The 19,563-nt window shown below is 36.2% G+C and overlaps 1 protein-coding gene across 2 annotated transcripts; it reads left to right on the top strand.

Moving 5' to 3' along the window:
• Positions 1-109: 109 nt before the first annotated feature.
• LOC128558485 (uncharacterized) lies at positions 110-18,461 on the top strand. Of its 2 annotated transcripts, none has more exons than XM_053547970.1 (4): positions 110-6,458; positions 12,483-13,425; positions 13,969-14,139; positions 16,408-18,461. In XM_053547970.1, the coding sequence occupies exons 2-4, from the start codon at positions 12,942-12,944 to the stop codon at positions 16,974-16,976; spliced, it is 1,224 nt and encodes a 407-aa protein (XP_053403945.1). In that variant the 5' UTR covers positions 110-6,458; positions 12,483-12,941; the 3' UTR covers positions 16,977-18,461. The 2 variants fall into 2 exon arrangements, with proteins under 2 accessions (XP_053403945.1, XP_053403946.1); XM_053547971.1 differs by having other exon boundaries at positions 15,524-18,461.
• The last annotated feature ends 1,102 nt before the right edge of the window (positions 18,462-19,563 follow it).

Below are 19,563 nucleotides of genomic sequence, written 5' to 3'. Positions count from 1 at the left end.
TGTTAAACAGAAACAAGTATTGCTTGAGGGAATAGCCTGACAATTATCCGGTCGCACTTCCATCCTGCCCCTAAACAAAATAGAATCATCCAACATTCTCCACATATGTTCGCAAGTCATTTTTCTCCAGTATATCACCCAAAATGTAATATATGTGATGCTCTAAGGTGAAATTAAATCAGTTGCAGTTATTAACTGGATACCGTGTGCAAAGTTAAGGACAATATGTCTTTGCTATTTTACCAGACAGTCAGTACGATATCCGTAGTCCTCAATGGGAAGTATTCGGTAGGTTTTGTGTAGTTGTGTATTTGGGCGACTGAGGTCTATGATCGTGACTTTCCTTGTTGGAATTATGTCCTTGTTTTTATGTTCTAAGGTTCAAGAAGTCTCTGATTATTGATCAAACAATATTTTTCAATTGTTTAATTATTGAAGACAATTGTTTTCTAGACATAATACTTCTCCAGTGATTGACAGGAAGCTGTTTCGGTCCCAATCTCATGATAGGCTCAACCTACAGTTGCCCTCCTGACGCCGAAAACAGTAAGGACAATTAAGTAACTACTGCGATCATGATTTGTTGTTTTACTGGTGCATGTTAAGGCTTCTATTCCGGTTCAGTCCTGAGGCCAACGCGACCTGTTAAGCTCAAAATCAACAGAAATCATCTGTTACCGGTATCTATATTAGTTATTGACCGTCAGACCAACTACCCTACCCAAACGACAGACAACATGGCAACAATAATACACCGCCTCTTCAAGAAGAAAAATATCAAAACAGCTCAGTACCAGCGGGCTTTTAGAATCATAATGGAATTTTCCATCTTTCCAGCCTGACATGGTCATTGTTGATAATACCATCTGATTTACTTTACCTGTATATAGTAAATATCTAATATATATCTTGCACCGATATAGATAGAAACAAGCCTTTGGTAATCTGTGGAGGTTTCACTAATTCTATTTCATCATCAAACTAGCGTTGTTTTTGTCGAGTGGTGGCGGTAAAATGTCTCTTCATACATTCGATCAAAAGCTTTCAGCACCACATATATATTGTGTTTCGTCTTTCGGCTCTTTCTGCAATATACATATTCCAAAATTTCAATGCACCTGTCTAAATTCTAGTTTATTTTGTCCTGACCATTGTTTCCACGCTATGTGCAAACCCATTATTTTAAACAAGAAAATATACGCAGCTTTTTATGAAATGCATTCATGAAGGTTCCTTGTACACCGCCATATGAACACATCTTCAGATGTCTCTAAATTGTTTTCTGATACTTGTAGCATGTGCAAATGTTGAGTTCTGTTAAACCCGGGGCGTGTGCGATAGCATGCATTTCCACTTCTGTCCATAAACAGGCTCATTCAAATCGAGCCATAAACATTGTCATTTTCATTTTCGTCGTGTTGGGTGACCTGTGCAGTGTTCACTTTTTTCTAATTTTGTAACTCACAAATGTTTTCGGCGTCAATAATTCATCTATGTACAGGTGTGATAAATAAATGTTGATTCTCATAAGAATTTGTTTGAATGTGTCTGCCACATACAGAAACTATTAATATGTTGTTAAATCCTGCTTTTGATAACTTTTTGTTTTTGTCTTAAGATTGTCAAAGGGGCCTCCGTGGCGAGCGGTTAAAGTTGCTGACTTCAAATCACTGGCCCCTCATCGATGTTGGTTCGAGCCTCACTCGGGGCGTTGAATTCTTCATGTGAGAAAGCCATCCAGCTGGCTCACGGAAGGTCGGTGGTTCTACCCAGTGCCCGCTCGTGATGAAATAATGCACAGAGGGGCACCTGGGGTCTTCCTCCACCATTAAAGCTGGAAAGTCTCCATATGACCTATCATGTGTCGATGCGACATTAAATCCAAAAAAGTAAATCAGTCAAAGGTTTAGATATTGATAACAATAGTAGAAAGTTTATTTGAATTTATTCTTTTTGGCTACCTTCCTTTATGGCTCTCACTTGACACTGTTTCATTCGTTTGAACATAAAATTTAAAGCCTTATGGAGTTTAAAACATTTGTACTTCCATAGATGTTCACAGGCGATCTTACATTAATTATATCAAAGTTGTAGAGCTGTTAAAGGGTAGCAGTGGGCATACATTAAATAAATCGGAGGACGCAAGTAATAAGCATGTAGAGATTCCTGCGAGTAGGGATATTGAATTTAAGAACCTTATAATGAAAGAACTAATGTATTATGAAGGAGATAAAGCCCGCCGACATAACACAAAAAGGAAACAAAAGTAATAAAAGAGATTGATGTTAGCAATGTTCATACTGATTGCATTTGTTGGTCTTGAAATTGAATTGTATTAAACAAAAGTAGAGAAATGTATAAAATGCAGAAAGGTCTTTATGTAAATAAAATCTAAAACGAAAATACAATTACTATGTATAAATGAATATTCTAAACGCCAAGTTACTACGTTTTTTCCTAGTATTTTGTCATCAGGAAGATCACTGGTTCGGCGTTTTAGAAACCGCATATCACAAGTATACCTAAAGATATTTAATTGCACATTTAAGAAAAATTCATTTTGCCATTTTGTATGTAGTGTTTATAAATGAATCATAAAGCTAGGGTCATTTTCACTTAAATTATCGAGTTTTCACAATAACATACTTAGTAAAGTTTAGTTACCAAGCGTTATTTTATGGATACATTCTTAAGTATCCGTTATTGTAAGCCCAGGAGGTATGACCTGTTTAAACTCTCCGTCCCTTATTCCGTTTGTCCATCACTGTATCTTGTGTTTTTTACTACATCTACAGTTTTCAGATTTAAGTGAAACTGGGTGTTTAAATACTACTGTTTATCAGCATCAGCTGGACATGTATATATTCTTTGGACTTTTTTGTCCGATTTATTTTCTTAAGTTACGCTTCTTTCCTACAAATTCTTAAGCAATTTTCTGCCTAAATTCTCCTTCAGTTTCCACTCTATTTAAATGAAAATAGATACATGTATACATCAACATCACGTGAACATGCGCATAATTTTTGGAGTTTCATGTCCAATTTGTTTTAGTTATGTCCATTTTTAAAAACATAATATCACAACTACATCTACAACAGGTTAGGGTACTCAACTCTTCATACAGTTTCGATCAAATTCAAACAAAACTTTGTATAACTTATCAACATTAGGTAAACATACGCTAATTATCGAGCGTTTCTACTTTTTTAAGTTATGTCTCTTTTTTGGACATTTTACCATTGTTTTATAAATGATCGATCTTTTCATTCGGGGTGAGGGGAAGCATGTATCTACTCTATATAGCCGACTGTCAATTTTACTATAATGTGCGTTTAAGGGAAGGGAGACAACTCCGTTTATAATTTACAAATTACTAGTCATCATTATCTTTCTTGTTTCTGTATATCGTTTCTATTCATAAAAAGGCAAAGTTTATTTCATTCATGAGTGTGCAACGAAAAATAAAAACAAAGCGAATCATTATCTACTTTTTATGATCCGGATTCGTGTATAATGCTGGCATGTTCATGTGATTTTGCTTTAAATCTTTATATTAATTAAGAAATAATATATCTCATCGGTGATTTGTCGCTGAATAAATCACTGCTTGGAGTTCAGATGCGAAGGAATTATATCACGAGGGCGTAGCCCGAGTGATATAATGCTACGCATCTGAACGACAAACAGTGATTTATTCAAGAGCAAATCACTAAATGAGATATATTATTTCGATTCTAACACGTTATCAAGGACTTTAAAGTACACCTTGTCGGCTTGCATTAAATATTTGCCCGTTTTCAATCGGGTTCTTTTCCAGCGCGCCGTTACGCCGCTTGACGCTATGACGTAATAGTTGTGACGTCAGAACAGTGAATTGTTGTTTAATAAATCACTGTCTCCAGCCTTCTTTGTTTAATAGGAAAATGAATCGGATCGTGTTAGAATGCAAAATATATACTCATATATTCATTTGAAAATAAAAGTTATTTTGACCCAGAATCGAGAACCAAGCTAGACTCTTAAACGCGTTTATACTACATATTAAATGTATTCGCTAAGACAGATCAATGTAACAGACTGTGTATCAAGCATTCAAGGTGACTGACATTGAAATGGTATATATTAACCAGTTTCGGTACATGTAACATATTTTTATCTGTAGACTTGTACGATTTTATAAAACCTCCATTTAAGATCATAACAATGTTATTGTTTTATGTACTTCGAGGTATAGTAGTCGCAACTTGACCGCGATGGTTGACCTTAGGCTGATTATTCATATCGGTTATTTCACTATAGAAATCAAGGGTACTTAGGGTAGCCATGTATATTTATATGGAATTAGTTTGTATACAGTGCAGTATCAAAGTATATATACTTACATTTGATCAATTAAAACTTCCCAATACACTAATTTATATTTACACAAAATTAAATTTTCATTTTTCTCGTGCAGCTCGTGTTTTACGTATACTCCTTTTCAGTAATAGGTTGTGCCTCATTATGTATTATAATGCAAAGGTCAACCATCGGGGTCAAGTTGCATCCACTATACATAGGCTATGTTTGTAGGATCCTCCGAATATCCGTGGACATAATTACATATTTATATGAACATTTTTGTTGTTTTATTATCTTGATTTTGTTTTTATTTTATTTATTTATTTTTTTAGCTTTTACACCATATGTGCGTGTAAATATAAATAATTCTATTTACCAGTACAAACCTGTTCTCCGCAAGTAACTGCCAACTTCCCCACATGAATCAAAGGTGGAGGACTAATGATTTCAGACACAATGTCGTTTATCAAATAGTCACGGAAAACATACGCCCAGCCCGAGGATCGAACTCACGATCCCGCGATCCGTAGATCGATGCTCTACCTACTGAGCTAAGCGGGCGGGTTATCGGTTTTGTACATGTACTTGGAGGTGGTTTGCATTCAACAGATCTATTAAAATCTTTTTCGTTATAACTCAGATTTGGTGGTTCGGCTAGCATCTAGTTGCGACTGCTGCACTGCCGTCTGAAAATGTATTTTTTTCAGTTTGAAGTGACATATTCTCACACATATCCAATCTGATGTAACAGAAAATATGGAATGTTGAATATATCAATTTATCAATTTTATTTTGAAGTTTAAAAAAAATCAGAAACAAATGAACAAGAAATTTATCAATTAAATATTAATGCATACCTCTGGGATAAAACAAAATTTAATAAATCAAAATCTAACTACAATATACTATAGAAAAATGGACAGACATATTTTTTTTAATATTCATTAACGTTTATTTTGATCATCTAGCTCAGTCTAAGTCTTACAATACATCTAGCCACAAATATGCATCTAGCAGGTTCGGTTTCATACGACCTACAGCTTTGTATGCATAAGACCGAAAACCCGGCCCTTATACCGAGTTATCATTGATGCGGAGCTATGATTAATACGTATGGTTCGTTCCTTCTCCACTGATTTTTTTTTGCTGGACAAAGGCGTTCATACCAAAGTAAACAGAAATCATGAAATGAAAAATGTGAAACTCAACATCTGTCTTTAATGTGTGTCGAATTAGAAAATGTTTGGTAATTTCAGGGGCTGATATCAAGGGCCAAGACAACTATGTTGTTCCACACAAACTATGGGCATAAGGTCACACGCCAATCAGATGTGATAAATTAGAAATATAACAAAGTTATTGTATAAATCAAACAGACACCATTTTCTTATCTGATGGTTTCAGTTTCAATATTCAGGTCCACGGATCCCATCTGTTCAAGATGGTTGACTTCTCATTTCCAGCCTTAATTACCAAGCAGTGATTTTTCTGTAAATGATTTTATCGAGCCTGAACCTTGTTCCGTACAATACTTGATATTTGATAATGCAGTAGAAATTGTACAACATTTAGGAATCTCTGTTAGTTTGGCAAAAAAAAAATGATACTAGATTTGCATAAAATATTGCCCCAGTTTATTTAGCCAGTTTTGATCTTTTGAATATTTATTCGGAAAATGTTGCCTCAAGATATATCTGTTTCCTGTTTATTTTTTGAAAGTTTGCACCCTTCATTTACGGGACTCCCAAAAAATGAAATATGATATTTTTTTCGTTAAACCCTTTGTTAATTGGTTTTTACCAAATGATATTGTGTTGGTTTATTAAAAAAACCTTTTTGGCAATTTTACAAAGCCCAAAATACAACATCAACGAGTGATATAGTACAGTACACACAGTGGAATTTGGCTTGGAATGGGTACCGTGTGCACAGATTAGCCAAACATTGCAAACATTGCAAATCACGCTCTAAAATGGAACCAAAAGGGCGACTCGAAGGCGCGTCGCTCGCCCGGCAAATCGAGCTGCGTTGCAATACGATGAAGCCAAAGCTCAGTCCGATGATCAGCAATGATGTCGGCACAATGATCCAGACGAATGAAGAGGACTAATAAGTATGTAAGTACACCCAAGAGTTTTAACAGCTGAAGTAATATATTTTGAACAGTCGCGTGAAGTTGGTTTTGAGAAAATCGACATTCAAAGTACTTTTGAGTATACAATAAATGCCGATTTACGATCTGAACAGTTTTGAATGTAGATCTACCATTGCATACCTCTACGTTGAACGTCGATCTACGACCTGGACAATTTTGAAAACAGAATGTCGATCTACGATTATCGATCTCAAATTGAACTTTACACAACATCAATTTTATTTCATTTTATCTTATTTCCTCGGAATTCGATAGATAATGTGTCGATAAAAGTGCAAGATAACACATGCCTCATGTTTTCCCATTTACTACGCCTCTTGATAAAAATTTTTGACCAAGGCAGGAACGGAACCAGGATTTTAGTTTTGAAAGGGGTTTTGGTGGAGGCGTAGACTCTGCAGGTCCGCGTGGGCATCTCCGTCAGAACGTTTTTGCCAAATTTTCCTCTAACATATATTTGACATGGTTTAAATATGTACATTTGAGACAATAGTAAATAAATCTTAATTTTTGGCCGAGTAGAGCTTGAATGGTATTCGATGTCTCAAAACGCCAGTTAATGTATTTTTTCATTACAAAAAAGTACCTGTGTTTCACAGAAACTGGAGTGAATATATATCATTGATGATAAGTTACAATTAAGGTAGTAGACCCGTTACGACAATCTGAATTTTCAAATCGATTTTCTCCGTATTCGATTTTGGCATTAGAGCTATCTGGTTGTTTTTTTAAAAAAAAAAAAAAACACAAAAAACAAAGGGATGTCGAAATAGCATATACGATGATACAAAATCGTGCCACTACCATAGTGATATCAGAAAGCCCGATCCGCCCAGTACTGCACCTGCCTTTAAGTAAGGAAAATAACTAGGACTGAAAAGAAATACAAGAAACTACGAGTTCTTTCCCTTCCCGCAAGCTATATTAGCTAAATATGTGATATTTGGCACTTATACCACCCACTATTGCATGACAATTAATTAAATATGTGCTACCTAGTTTATAAGGTAAAATGCACCATATCTGGACAAAAGATAAATAGACTTCCTATTAGATGAATGTGTTATATTCCGGAGACTATGCTCTGTACAATAATTGAAATCGCTGCCATAAAAACGTGTAAATTTTGTTTTGAAAAAAATCTAGGGTTAGGAAAACTGATAGTCCTTATTAAATTGCAATGACAACACAATGTTAAAAAAAATATGACAAGAAGTGGACCATGTGATTACAAAAGTACATTCTTGCATAAAAACTACTTTTTTCACTGGACCCGCCCATGTATTAACGGGAGAAAAATAGTATGCAAACAAGGCAATTCACGTGTTGTTAATATCCGATTTTTGGTTGCGGGTTTATCCCGCTACCAAAGTTAAAGTGTATTTCTGTCAATCATACGATCTTTATTTTATTCCGAATCACATCCAAAGGATGTTCATGTGTTACACAAAATAGTCTTATTCATGAACAATGCGGATGAATTATCAACGAACAAGCAGTTCTTATTCAACCTGTATCCATTCACATGGACCATTTAGATTATATAAGATCTATCAAGGATAAGGTATTCCAGTCCATTGTTACATCACAAGCTAGGTCAGGCAGAGTTCATCTTAGATATGAGGCACATTAAATTTGTATTTGTTGCGTATAACTTGTGCTATTGCTCGTTTTTAGGAATCATATTTATGATTTTGGTAAGTATCAGTCGGTATGTTTTTATCTAATTTTCGAAGAATTTATATAAACAGCTTGGAAGCTTAACACTACGTTCGTACTCATCCGTACTCCAGCTGCGTGTCCGTACTCAATATAACTCGAATGTAAAGTAATTATTCTTGAAATTGTGATCGAGTCCAAAAATTGTGAAATGATATAAACAGTTATTGGTAATTTTATGTTTGTAATAATGAGAGATAAAAAAAATCGCTTAAAAACCTTCAGGATGTACTTATGATAGTGTTGTTTATTTCCGGGCCCTGGATACGGCTATTTAAAACATGTTTACCGTTTCCAAGAACAACAGGAATGGTAAATAAAAAATGTACCGGAATCGTCAAGTCATCACATATGAAAACAATACATAAATCGTCGTGAAATATTCTTTATGCAAGAATTGCGACAATACACGTTTGTTTTGTGTATTAACGTCTGCAGAAGCCCTTGGGATATGTTTGTGACCTTCGGTCTCGGTCACAAACAATCCCGCGGGCTTCTGCAGACGTTAATACACAAAATAAATGGTATTTAAATGGTACACAGAAACAAGGCAATATGGAGAATATGCACTTTTTGTTTCTTTTGTTGCTAAAAGTATGTTAAAAATGCGGTAATTATCGCAACACATATTTAGAATACATGAGTCAGAATGGAGCTTGCAATAACTGAAAAAGTGATATTGTTTTCGTGAAATGCGGTGCTAGGGAGCGTGAGGGGTGAGCTACGACCCTGCCCTGGTAAAAAATAGACGTGTTGCTTCCCAGTGTGCATGAGCTACACAGAGCATTGGTGGAACCAATGTTTGATAATAAATATAAGATGATCATGAAGAGCGGTCAAGTGATATTTATTTCGGGAATAAGTAGAACAGAGTTGTGTCCAGACGGCTTTACAAGCTTCTATATTATATCGAAAAAAAAAATGCTGTAATATGAAACATGAAGACGATCGACTTTATGTTGATGTTCATTTAAAATTATTGAATCTTCCAGCTAATGCGTAGTTAGCATTTGGCCTGCAATGCGTCTGCGGTGCCCGTTGACTACTCGTATCTTCCTTTTCGAGCGGCCTCCGTGAGGAGGCGGCAGTGCGATATCCTACTGCTTCATGGTGACGATTTTGATTAACGATAAGTAATACAAATTTCATAAAATCGTAAGCCCGTAGACCTGTCGCAGGTGGCATTGCACAGTCCCTAAGGAGGCCGCGAGCTGATCATGCAGCAATAATCCCCGCATGGGCCTCGTTATGAGGCCGCGCACTTATCGTGCAGCCAATGCACGATTTTCTGTGGACATGGTGACTAAAAGAAAGCGTGAGGAGATTGTAGACTCGTGGGACCTCCGCACGGCCATCGCACAGCTGCCGCAATGTTGGCGCTTACTTCCTGTGCAGTACCCGTGAATTCGCACGGATATTGAGCAATCATCGCGCGGTAACCCTACAGCGGTCGCACCTCTACCATGCGGCAGCCTTGATATGGGCAAAACAGATGGTTATATATATTAGCCATCTCCAGCAAGTTTTCATTATTCGTCTCTTCAGAGAAATGATAGTACCACTAAGACTCAGAGCAGTTGCAAGTGAGGGAGGTCAGGAGAAGAGAGCAGACAATGATTGCAACCCTGACCTCCTTGATGAGCAGGAAATATGAATTTATACACTCCTCTTTATACACTGCGGACAAGGATGCTCAGAAATTCACGGCGGCCGCGCCGTCACCGTATCTTATCCGCGCAGCTTCTGCACGGAAGCCGTACGTGAGAAGCTTGCGGAGACTGCGCGGCAACTGCTCAGAAATTGCACGATTTTTATATAATCTCCTCGCAGCGTGCGTACATATTTCTCCTGGCCTTTCCGAGAGCTTGTACAAAAAAAATGGCAGAACCCACAAATATAAATACATGTACTTTCCTTTAAAACCAGTTTATAAAGGACATCACTCACTTTTCCGCAGCAACGTATTTTGTTTGTCTATTCATAAACTGAATATCAACCGAACATGCATATTATCGTTCCGCCACATTATGACCAGATCAAAGTAATTAGAGTGGCATTGTATATAAATAAGCATAGAAATGTTAATTGAACAACTGAAATATAGGACACGTTAATAAACTTTGTTTGCAGCCAACTGTGTTTATTAAATTGAACGATTTGAAAACGTGCCAAAATAAATGTGATCACATTACCTAATCAGTATAAAATAAAGTCGTTTTAAAGTAGTTGTAAGTGTGCAGCATACCGACAATAAGAAATTAGACAGGTAATGTAAGATTATTTAGTCTATATAGCTACACTGCGAGGCTAAATCATATATAGTTGTTGGAAATCTTTAATATGCTGGTTGAAAGACGCGCAGTAGACAATGGAAAACAACAGTAGGGCATAGTTTTGTCTAAACATTTAGGTACCACTGTACTTGTTAGTATATTTATCACCCAGTAAAATATACATTTTATGTTTAACTAAATTTGCCTGCTATTATAGCATACGGCAAAACTAAGAGGAAACGCAATTCGCATCGAAAGAACTGAAAGGAAAATATTGACGGCAAAAACCCGAATTGTCCACTTTGATTGGTTTACATGTAGAAAAGGCAGCTACTTATTTCTTTGTGCAATTTGCCACAGTACTATAAAAATATACATTTATTCAATTTGTTTGGATTGCTTAAAGTTGTAGACTACTGAAATTTGAATACCTGACTGATAGCCGGGGGAGGGGAGGATGGGGGGGGGGGGGGGGCGTCTGCTAAAACTGTAGAAAGCACTCTCGTTACAAGTCAGATACCATAAAGCAATAAAGCTTAAGAAAAGATACAACAGTAACTGTTATTTTTTCAATGACCATAACCCCGAGAGTCAACAAAGCTATTCAAAGTTGAAAGTGTCTTTACCTTAATAGGGAATGTATAAATGTAATACAACTGTGCAGAAATTATGTTTTACAAAAAAAAAAGGAAAAATAGAAAAACGTGGCCACTTCCACACTTCCAAATTATCCTTCTTTACCATTACGAAAAATCTGGAGAAACTGCTAAATCCATGATACATATGCCTGAATACATAAATAGATGAAAAAATCAAGAATTGAAATATTTGTCAATAGAATTAACTAGTTATTTTTTTCTGAAGTGAATGTGACATATAAAGAATGGTGGCGAAAGTTAAAAGACTGTAGTTTTTTTGTGAAGAAACTTATATGGTATGTTTTATTATTTAAAATATCATGTTATTAAACACATTTGCATCATTTTTTTGAGATTAAAAATCACACTTTAACACAGTAGTAACTGTACAATCTTAGTATTAAATACATATGGTTATCCATGGCAAATGAAGGGTATATCTAATCCTACCGGTCACAAAACAATATTGTATTTACCTGTTTTTATCTAAATGTTTAAAATTTCAGATCACGCTGTAACTTCGTGTACGAGGGATAGTTAATATCTTACGCAGCGTCGTATTTGAATATTAGAATTCTTCGTAGGTTATAATAAAAATTTAAATTATATCATTTTAAAGAAACTGTATTCCAATAGTTGGTGCAGTCACTATCGCGGCTTATAATCTTTTTACAGATTTTATTAACTATCACAACAGCAATCTTTAAGTGCCGTGTGGCGGCTGTAAAAAGTCTCCCCGTACTTGGATTCAGTGTTGTTATATTTTCTGGTCCTTTGGGATAATGGAATCCATTCAACATAATGTGTAACAGAGTTCCGCTTAGCCCGGTGATAGGGGAGGATAATTGTTTCACTACCCAATCCCTTTTTTCTCAATAAGTACAGTTATTTGAGGCTTGTCTTTAAATAGATGACTTTATCCGGAGTCTTAGGTGGGAGACAACTCTTCGGGGGCATATTGGTTGGTTTGGCCAGCCACGCTACTTTGACATCATCAGCTATACGTCATCAATGACAGCACGCGATAACTTTCATTTCAGCGAAACAGGTCACGTTTTTATGGCTTTTACAAAACTTTTAAAAGAAAAAGGATTTTAAGGACTGATTTGCGCATTTTATTTATTCAGTTATAATTTAAATGAATTATGCTGTTAAGAATATTTTTAATGAGCTGAGATATGAAATAACGGTAGATCTAGATCTATTTTGTATTTTAGAAGCTAGATCTACTAGAATCATGGTCTTTGTCTAATTTCAGTTTTTCACTTTGAATTTAAACCTTTTGCTATTAGAACTTATGTGACTTTGGAATTTGCTCTGCTCTAGGTTATATTGTTTCAATTTATTTCTTGATAGAAATGCCACGTCAGAAGACTCGAGCAAGGAATGCAAATGCTCATACTGCCATTACTGGTGGGAGTGCTACGTCCAATCGACGCAGGCGGCGTGAGAGGCGCCAACAAGTTGCCAGCAATCTGGCTAGCTTATCACAAGACAGTAACGTTAATGCTCTGACAAACATTGCATTAAACATCTCAAATGTCAGTTTGGATCCTTTCAACCAGAGTTATGGATCTAGACCAGATCTGCCATGCTCCGGCGAACACCAACCGGTTAAAGATACATCGGTCAGTGATAACGGACAAAATGAATTCTATCAGCCTAGTGTACAAAACTCGAATGGACAAAGTGCTAATTGCTGAATCCAAGCAGCGTACTCGAATATGCAAGTCATGGAGGGACAAAATCTAGCAGCTCCTTATTGGAATATTTCAGTAATTACGCAATATTCGGACACTGGAGATAATTCAAGTTATGGCAATACATTCCAGCCGTACCCTACGCAAACTCCTACGCAACAATCTGTGTCTCAACAAACTCCTACGCAACAATCTGTGTATCAACAAATTACAATGCAACAATCGGTGCATTAGCAAACTCAAATGGTTCCTAACAGTTATGGCAATGAATTCCAGCCGTACATTATCGGTATTGGTTCAACCGATGGTAACAATTCCTACGCAACACTCTGTGCACCAGCAAATTCCTACGCAACAATCTGTGCATCAGCAAATTCCTACGCAACAATCTGTGTATCAGCAAATTCCTACGCAACAATCTGTGCATCAGCAAACTCCAATGGTTCCTAACAGTTATGGCAATGAATTCCAGCCGTACAGTATCGGTATTGGTTCAACCAATGGTAACATTATACCTGCCAACATAGCACATAGCGGAACCCAACAGACAGTTCAAGCAGCCACAGGCACGAATATTAGCAACGAACCTCAACTGTCAGGTAATATTTTTATGACTTCTGTTTGTACAGATTTTTCACTACAGAGTTTGAAAGAAAAAATGTTGAAAGGGGAATTTATAGAATTAGCTTCATTACTTGATAAACAAGACCCAGATTCTCACTGTATCAAAATTGATAACGGTCAATTACAAATAACTTCATCTGAGATGAAAAAACGAGAAATATTAGCTATTGAAAAATGGACCGATGCTTTTATGATCTATATGAATATACTTAAAAAAATCACCATTGCTTGCTAGAGAACTGTTACAGTATTATAATACAATTCGTTCCGCTTCAAAGCAGAACCGACGGGCTGGGTTAAATACGATAGGCTTTTCCGTCAAAAATTGTCAAAACATTCATGTATGAGATGGTCAATGGTTGACTCCGAGTTGTGGCTTCGAACCATGACTAGCAATCATACTACATCATCACCCGATAAGCAATGTTATGATTTTAATAACAATGGTTATTGTTCAAAATGGATGCCAGTACTTAATTTAAAAACTGTTACGGTCCACATTCTTCTATTGTTTGCAGAAATGGGCACGCAAACGAACCATATAAGCCTAGAGGCGTTCCAACAAATATCACAAGGTTCCCTTGACCCCAGCATCGACCTGACTTTACATGCCCAATTAGGGGACCTCAGCAATACGCCAATAGACAGATCGCGTCTAGAAACATGGCTCCAAGATTACGGCCACAGTGGTAAGATATATTCGTTGAAAAGTTTCAGAGAGGGGTTTTGGCTCGGATACAGTGGTCCACGATCGCTTATTCATTCAAAAAATCTCAAATCAGCAATACTCAATTCAGACATACTCTTAGCAAAATTAGACAAGGAAGTAGAGCTTGGTAGAATGATAGGTCCATTTAAAGACAAACCGTATTCGAACCTTCGTATTAACCCTGTCGGTTTAATACCGAAGAGCTCTGGGGGTCTGCGCCTAACAACACATCTATCGTATCCCTATGTAACAGTGTAAATGATTATATTGACGAACGCTTGTCGTCTATTTAGTACTCAAATTCGAGAATGTGATTCAAATCATTCAACGATTCAGCCCAAGTGCATTAATGGGCCAATGTGATGTTAAGTCTGCTTTTAATTTGTGTCCAGTTCACCAGGATGATTTTAATATTTTAGGAATCAGCCATAACAACAAGTATTGGATACAGAAAATGCTTCATCAAGGCTGCTCAATAAGTCTAGCAATTTTTGAAATTCTTTTACAGTTTACCGTAGAAAATCACGCAAAATCAAATGATACTGATCATTATCTGGATGATTTTTTCTCCGCCGGTATAGCTGGTACAAACGATTGTGCAGACTTGATGACATCATTTGAATATATCTGCAATGATATTAAAGTTCCAATAAATCATGAAAAATCTGAAGGTCCGACAATATTTTAATATATTTTAAAGGTTTAGAGACACAATTCGCATGGAAATCCGTGTTCCAGAGGTAAAAATTGTTAAAGCAAAAGCGCAGATTTCAGAGGCTCTTTTAAAAAATAAAAATTACTTTAAGTGCATTACAGTCTATACTAGGAAGCCTGAATTTCTTTACTAAAGCTATCCCTACTGGTACAACCTTCAGCTGCACATTATAACAAGCCCAGTCCGAAGCAAAGTGCCCCATCACTTTATCCGTCTTACATACGAATTAAAAGAACATTTAAAAACATGGCTAATGTTTTTAAATTCTTTCAATGGAACTTCCATAATGCCTGAAGAAAACTGGGTATCCGACCGACTTCTCAATATGTACACAGACGCGACCTGAAGTAGAAGTTTAGGCTGTGGTGCATATTGAGTGGTTTGTTTTTAAATGGCCTGTCTGCTGGCCTGAAGAAATATATAGAGACATCACGTTGCTAGAAATGGCTCCAATCATGCTCGCGTTTTTAATGTGGGGTTTCAAATTAAAGGGGAAGAAAATAGTGTTGCACTGTGACAATATGACTTTAGTTCACATTATCAGTAAGAAATCGTCACAAAAAATAAGAGAGTTCTGATTTTATTAAGGCACTTGGTGTTGGTTCTGCTGCATAATAATACCCCTCTCATGATTCCTCTTGAATTTCAGCATCTTCTCAACACGAAATTAGCCGGCTAATACACGGTTCTCTAGCTGATAGTACACATAAGACTTATAATTCAGGATTACGTTCTTTCGAAAATTTTAGAGACAATATGAATTATGTTAAGCAATGGCCTCCAACGGTGCAACAATTACAAGAGTATATTGCGTGTTTGTCCCAAAGAGGATATGCACATAGAACAGTAGGTTGTCATATTGCTGCTATCGGATTTACATTTAATATTAATGGGTTACTCGACACCACCCAACATTTTAAAATAAGAAAAATGTTAGAAGGAATGAAACGATTGCAAAATAGATCAGACGCTCGAAAACCGATCAGTTTCCAATTATTACTAGATCTTTATAACAGTTTGCGTTTCGTTTGTACTTCTTTCTATGAAACTTTACTTTTCAAGACAGCATTTCAGGTAGCATTTTTGGCTTGTTGAGAGTGAGTGAATTGTAATTCACAAATAAGGAAATTACCATACACCCTGACTATGTTCAACTCTACTTAGCCTCCTCAAAAACCGATCAATTTAGAAATGGCACAACTATAAAAATATATTACTCTGCAGAATCCGCAATGCTAAAAGCGAACCTTTTACAATATGCAGCTATTAGACCAAGCATACAAGGTCAATATTTATGTCATTCCAATGGCAGTCCTTTGATACAGTACCAATTCAGACAGATTCTGCGTAAAGTATTAGCGTCTCTCGGACATTTGAATGATTACTTTCAAACACATTCCTTTCGGATAGGCGGTGCAATTCATTTATACCGTACAGGTGTCCCCGAACATGCAATTCAAACATTTGGACGTTGGAGGTCAAATGCTTATAAAAATTATATCAGATTATAAGGAGTTTGTTAAATACTTTCAGATAATACTCAAGTATGGATAGTTGGGTCTTCGATTGTCCGGGACCTCTTCTATCGTGTTCACACTGGGAATTTTCAACTGCCGGGTGTAAACAGCTTTTGGGATTTCCAGCCCGGTATGCAAATGCATCATTTAAGTAGTAAAATTTATGATTTGTTAGCTTCATATAAACCACCTCAATATTTAGTCGTTCATTGTGGAGGAAATGATATAGGTCAAAGTCCATTAAACGAAACAGAACTGTTAGCTATCAACACATTACAAGAAATACAGTCTGCGACTAATACTAGAATAATTTGGTCTCAGATACTGCCCAGATTAGTATATCGCAACGAGATTAATCATTTTAATAAGTGTCGGCGTCGGTTCAATACCACACTGGCAAAACATTGTATTCAACGTGGTAGTGCATACATCAGATATCCTCAAATTACTGAGAAAGCTTATATGTTCAGTGATAATGTTCATCTCTCAGAAATAGGGAACGATAATTTTATAAGTAATCTCAGGCACGGATTGTACTCGATCTTATACAATAATGCAACATGTTTTCCTGAAGAGAGATTGTAAAACTTTGTGTTTCATGTGAGTCATAATGCTAAAGATCGTGGAACATTAACATTTAGATAAATATCATTTTTTGCCAGACACTCTTATTATGTATCTGAAAATCCATTGCTTAGATATTTAAGAATTCTGTACATCAGTATAGATTTTTGCGAAATTACTATAGGATAATAATAAAATTGAATTGGTCGGTCTTTCCGCCGGCCATCTAACCATCTTAGCAGCTAACAAAAGTCCGATATCCGGCCCAGCTCCCGAAATCTGGAGTTACTCAATCCTTTCGAAATCCGAAGTCTTTATCTTTTATCTAGTGCTAGTTATCAAATCATTGAATATGAGGCTATAGGTCGGCCATCTCAATAAATTTCAGAGTCCGATATCCGGTCAAGCTCCCGACATCCGGAGTTACTAAATCCTTTCGAAATCCGGAGATTTTTTTATCTAATGCTAATAATTAAATGATCGAGGATGAGCCTATTGGTCAACCATCTAAGTGAATTACGGAGTCCGAAATCCGGCCCAGCTCTGGAAATCCGGAGTTACTCTGCCTTTCGAAATCCGAAGTTCTTTTTATTTAGCGATATATATTGATAGAAGATGAGCCATAACCTGTTAGTCGGCCGTCTTTGCGAACCGTGGAGTCAAATTTCCGGCCCAGCTCCCGAAATCCGGAGTTAGCTTGCATTCTGATATCAAGAGGCTAGGCTTTCTTATATCCAGAGGAAAACTTCCAATATCCGGAGGCTTAAATATGTTGCATATTCTTTTCTTCACAGGACTTTTTGGGAGGGTCCCTTGATATGTTGGGCGCCATCATATACAAAATTTTTAGTAATTATCGAAAAAATCATATACATTAATTAGGGTGGTTTGGGGTATTTGATAAAACAGCCCTAGTCCTTTTGGCAGGGCTCGGTCCGCGGTGTCATTCGAACCTCTGCCCGAGTTATGGCATTCTAGTGCTGATTTTATCAAATTGTTTAACATTATATTAACGAATTACGCTATTGTATATAGATATTTGTCATAGTTATAGATATGTCAGTAATGTGCATTTAAAGCACACGTCGTATATCTCATATATTCAATTATCAGTCAGTCATGGCCAAACCAAATGCCATCCAAATATAAAAAAAAAAAAACAACATAAATAAATAAAAAGTTCTATCTCAGATTCTAGCTGGTTTTTTTTAAGGTGTTATTTTGTTATTATGGTCTACGGATAAGTACAGTTATTTGAGGCTTGTCTTCAAATAGATGACTTTATCCGGAATCTTAGATGGGTCACAGCTCTTCGGGGCATATTGGTTTGGCCAGCCACGCTACTTTGACATCATCAGCTATACGTCATCAATGACAGCACGCGATAACTTTCTTTTTTAATTAGATTTCAGCGAAACAGGTAAAGTTTTTATGGCTTTTACAATAACTATATAGATAGATAATTTGTTTATTACATTACCTTTGCTGTGCTTCGGGGTTTGATATTCTTTAAAAATTTAAAAAAGGGAAAAAAATCGTAAAGAGTAAACTCCCAAAGCCCCCCACTGTTCCAATGGGTTTTTGGTAAAAAAAGCTTACAGAATTAAAAACAATGTTTTGTTAAACCACAAAAAATTTTTTTGACGTTTTTAAAATTAATAAAAAAGGCTCAAAAAGGGGTTATCCGGAAAAATTTTTAAAGGTTGGCCGTAAAAAACAAAATTTTCCTTTAATGGGACCCAGAGAAAAAAAAAATTTTGTTCAAATTTAAATTTAAAACTTTCCTTAAAATCTTTCAAAAACCTCTGAATCAAATTTGTTTTAAAAATTTTAATTTAAAAGGGAGGCAGAAAACAGTTTTTTCCCGGAAGCTTCTCGTCCTAGAGTCGCCAACCTAACTTTCAAAACCCACACAAAATCTGAAAACCCACAACACCCCCAAAAATAAAGATATTGAAACCCAAAAACCCATCACTGAAGCCTATCTTTTACAAACCATCTGCAATACCCCTCTAATATCTTTTTTTCTGTTTACAAGACTGAATTTTTGCTCTCCCCGGTCGGGGAAAAACTGAGGACAAAAAAGCTAAATTTGGCAATTTTTCAATCCCCTCCCAAAAAATTCCCTGAAAATGATAGCCACAATTGCTAAAAACCCTTTTCCGAACTCCAGAAACCCAAAAAATTTTAAAAAAAAGCTAAAAAAATAGGGGGGCCCTCCGTACCTTTTTTTTCACTTTTAAATTTTTTCCCTGACACCTCCCAAAAATGACAACCCCATTTTCCCCGCTAGCTCGAGGAACCCTGTAAAAACCTCCTGAAAAGCCCCATTACGCCCATACAAACCAAAAACAAGGCTACTAAAACTGATTTTTTTTAAATAAGTAAAAACCAAATTCTAGCCGCTGAAACTTAAAATTCAGCAATTTTTAAAATTTTTTTAGAATTTTTAAAAAATATTCACTTCTTTCCAAAAAATTGCCTTTTTAATTTGAAAATTTTTAAACCCCGGCCAATTCACCAAACAGCTCAAACTGTTTACTTGCCCCCAAAAGGGGAGACAAAAGTGATCCCCAATAGTAACATTTTTGTTTTTTTTTGAAATTTT

This window comes from Mercenaria mercenaria, chromosome 7 (genome assembly GCF_021730395.1).
Source record: "Mercenaria mercenaria strain notata chromosome 7, MADL_Memer_1, whole genome shotgun sequence".
Classification (NCBI taxonomy): domain Eukaryota; kingdom Metazoa; phylum Mollusca; class Bivalvia; order Venerida; family Veneridae; genus Mercenaria; species Mercenaria mercenaria.
Note: the sequence above shows the minus strand (reverse complement) of the source record. Positions and strands in the feature narration are given on the sequence as shown.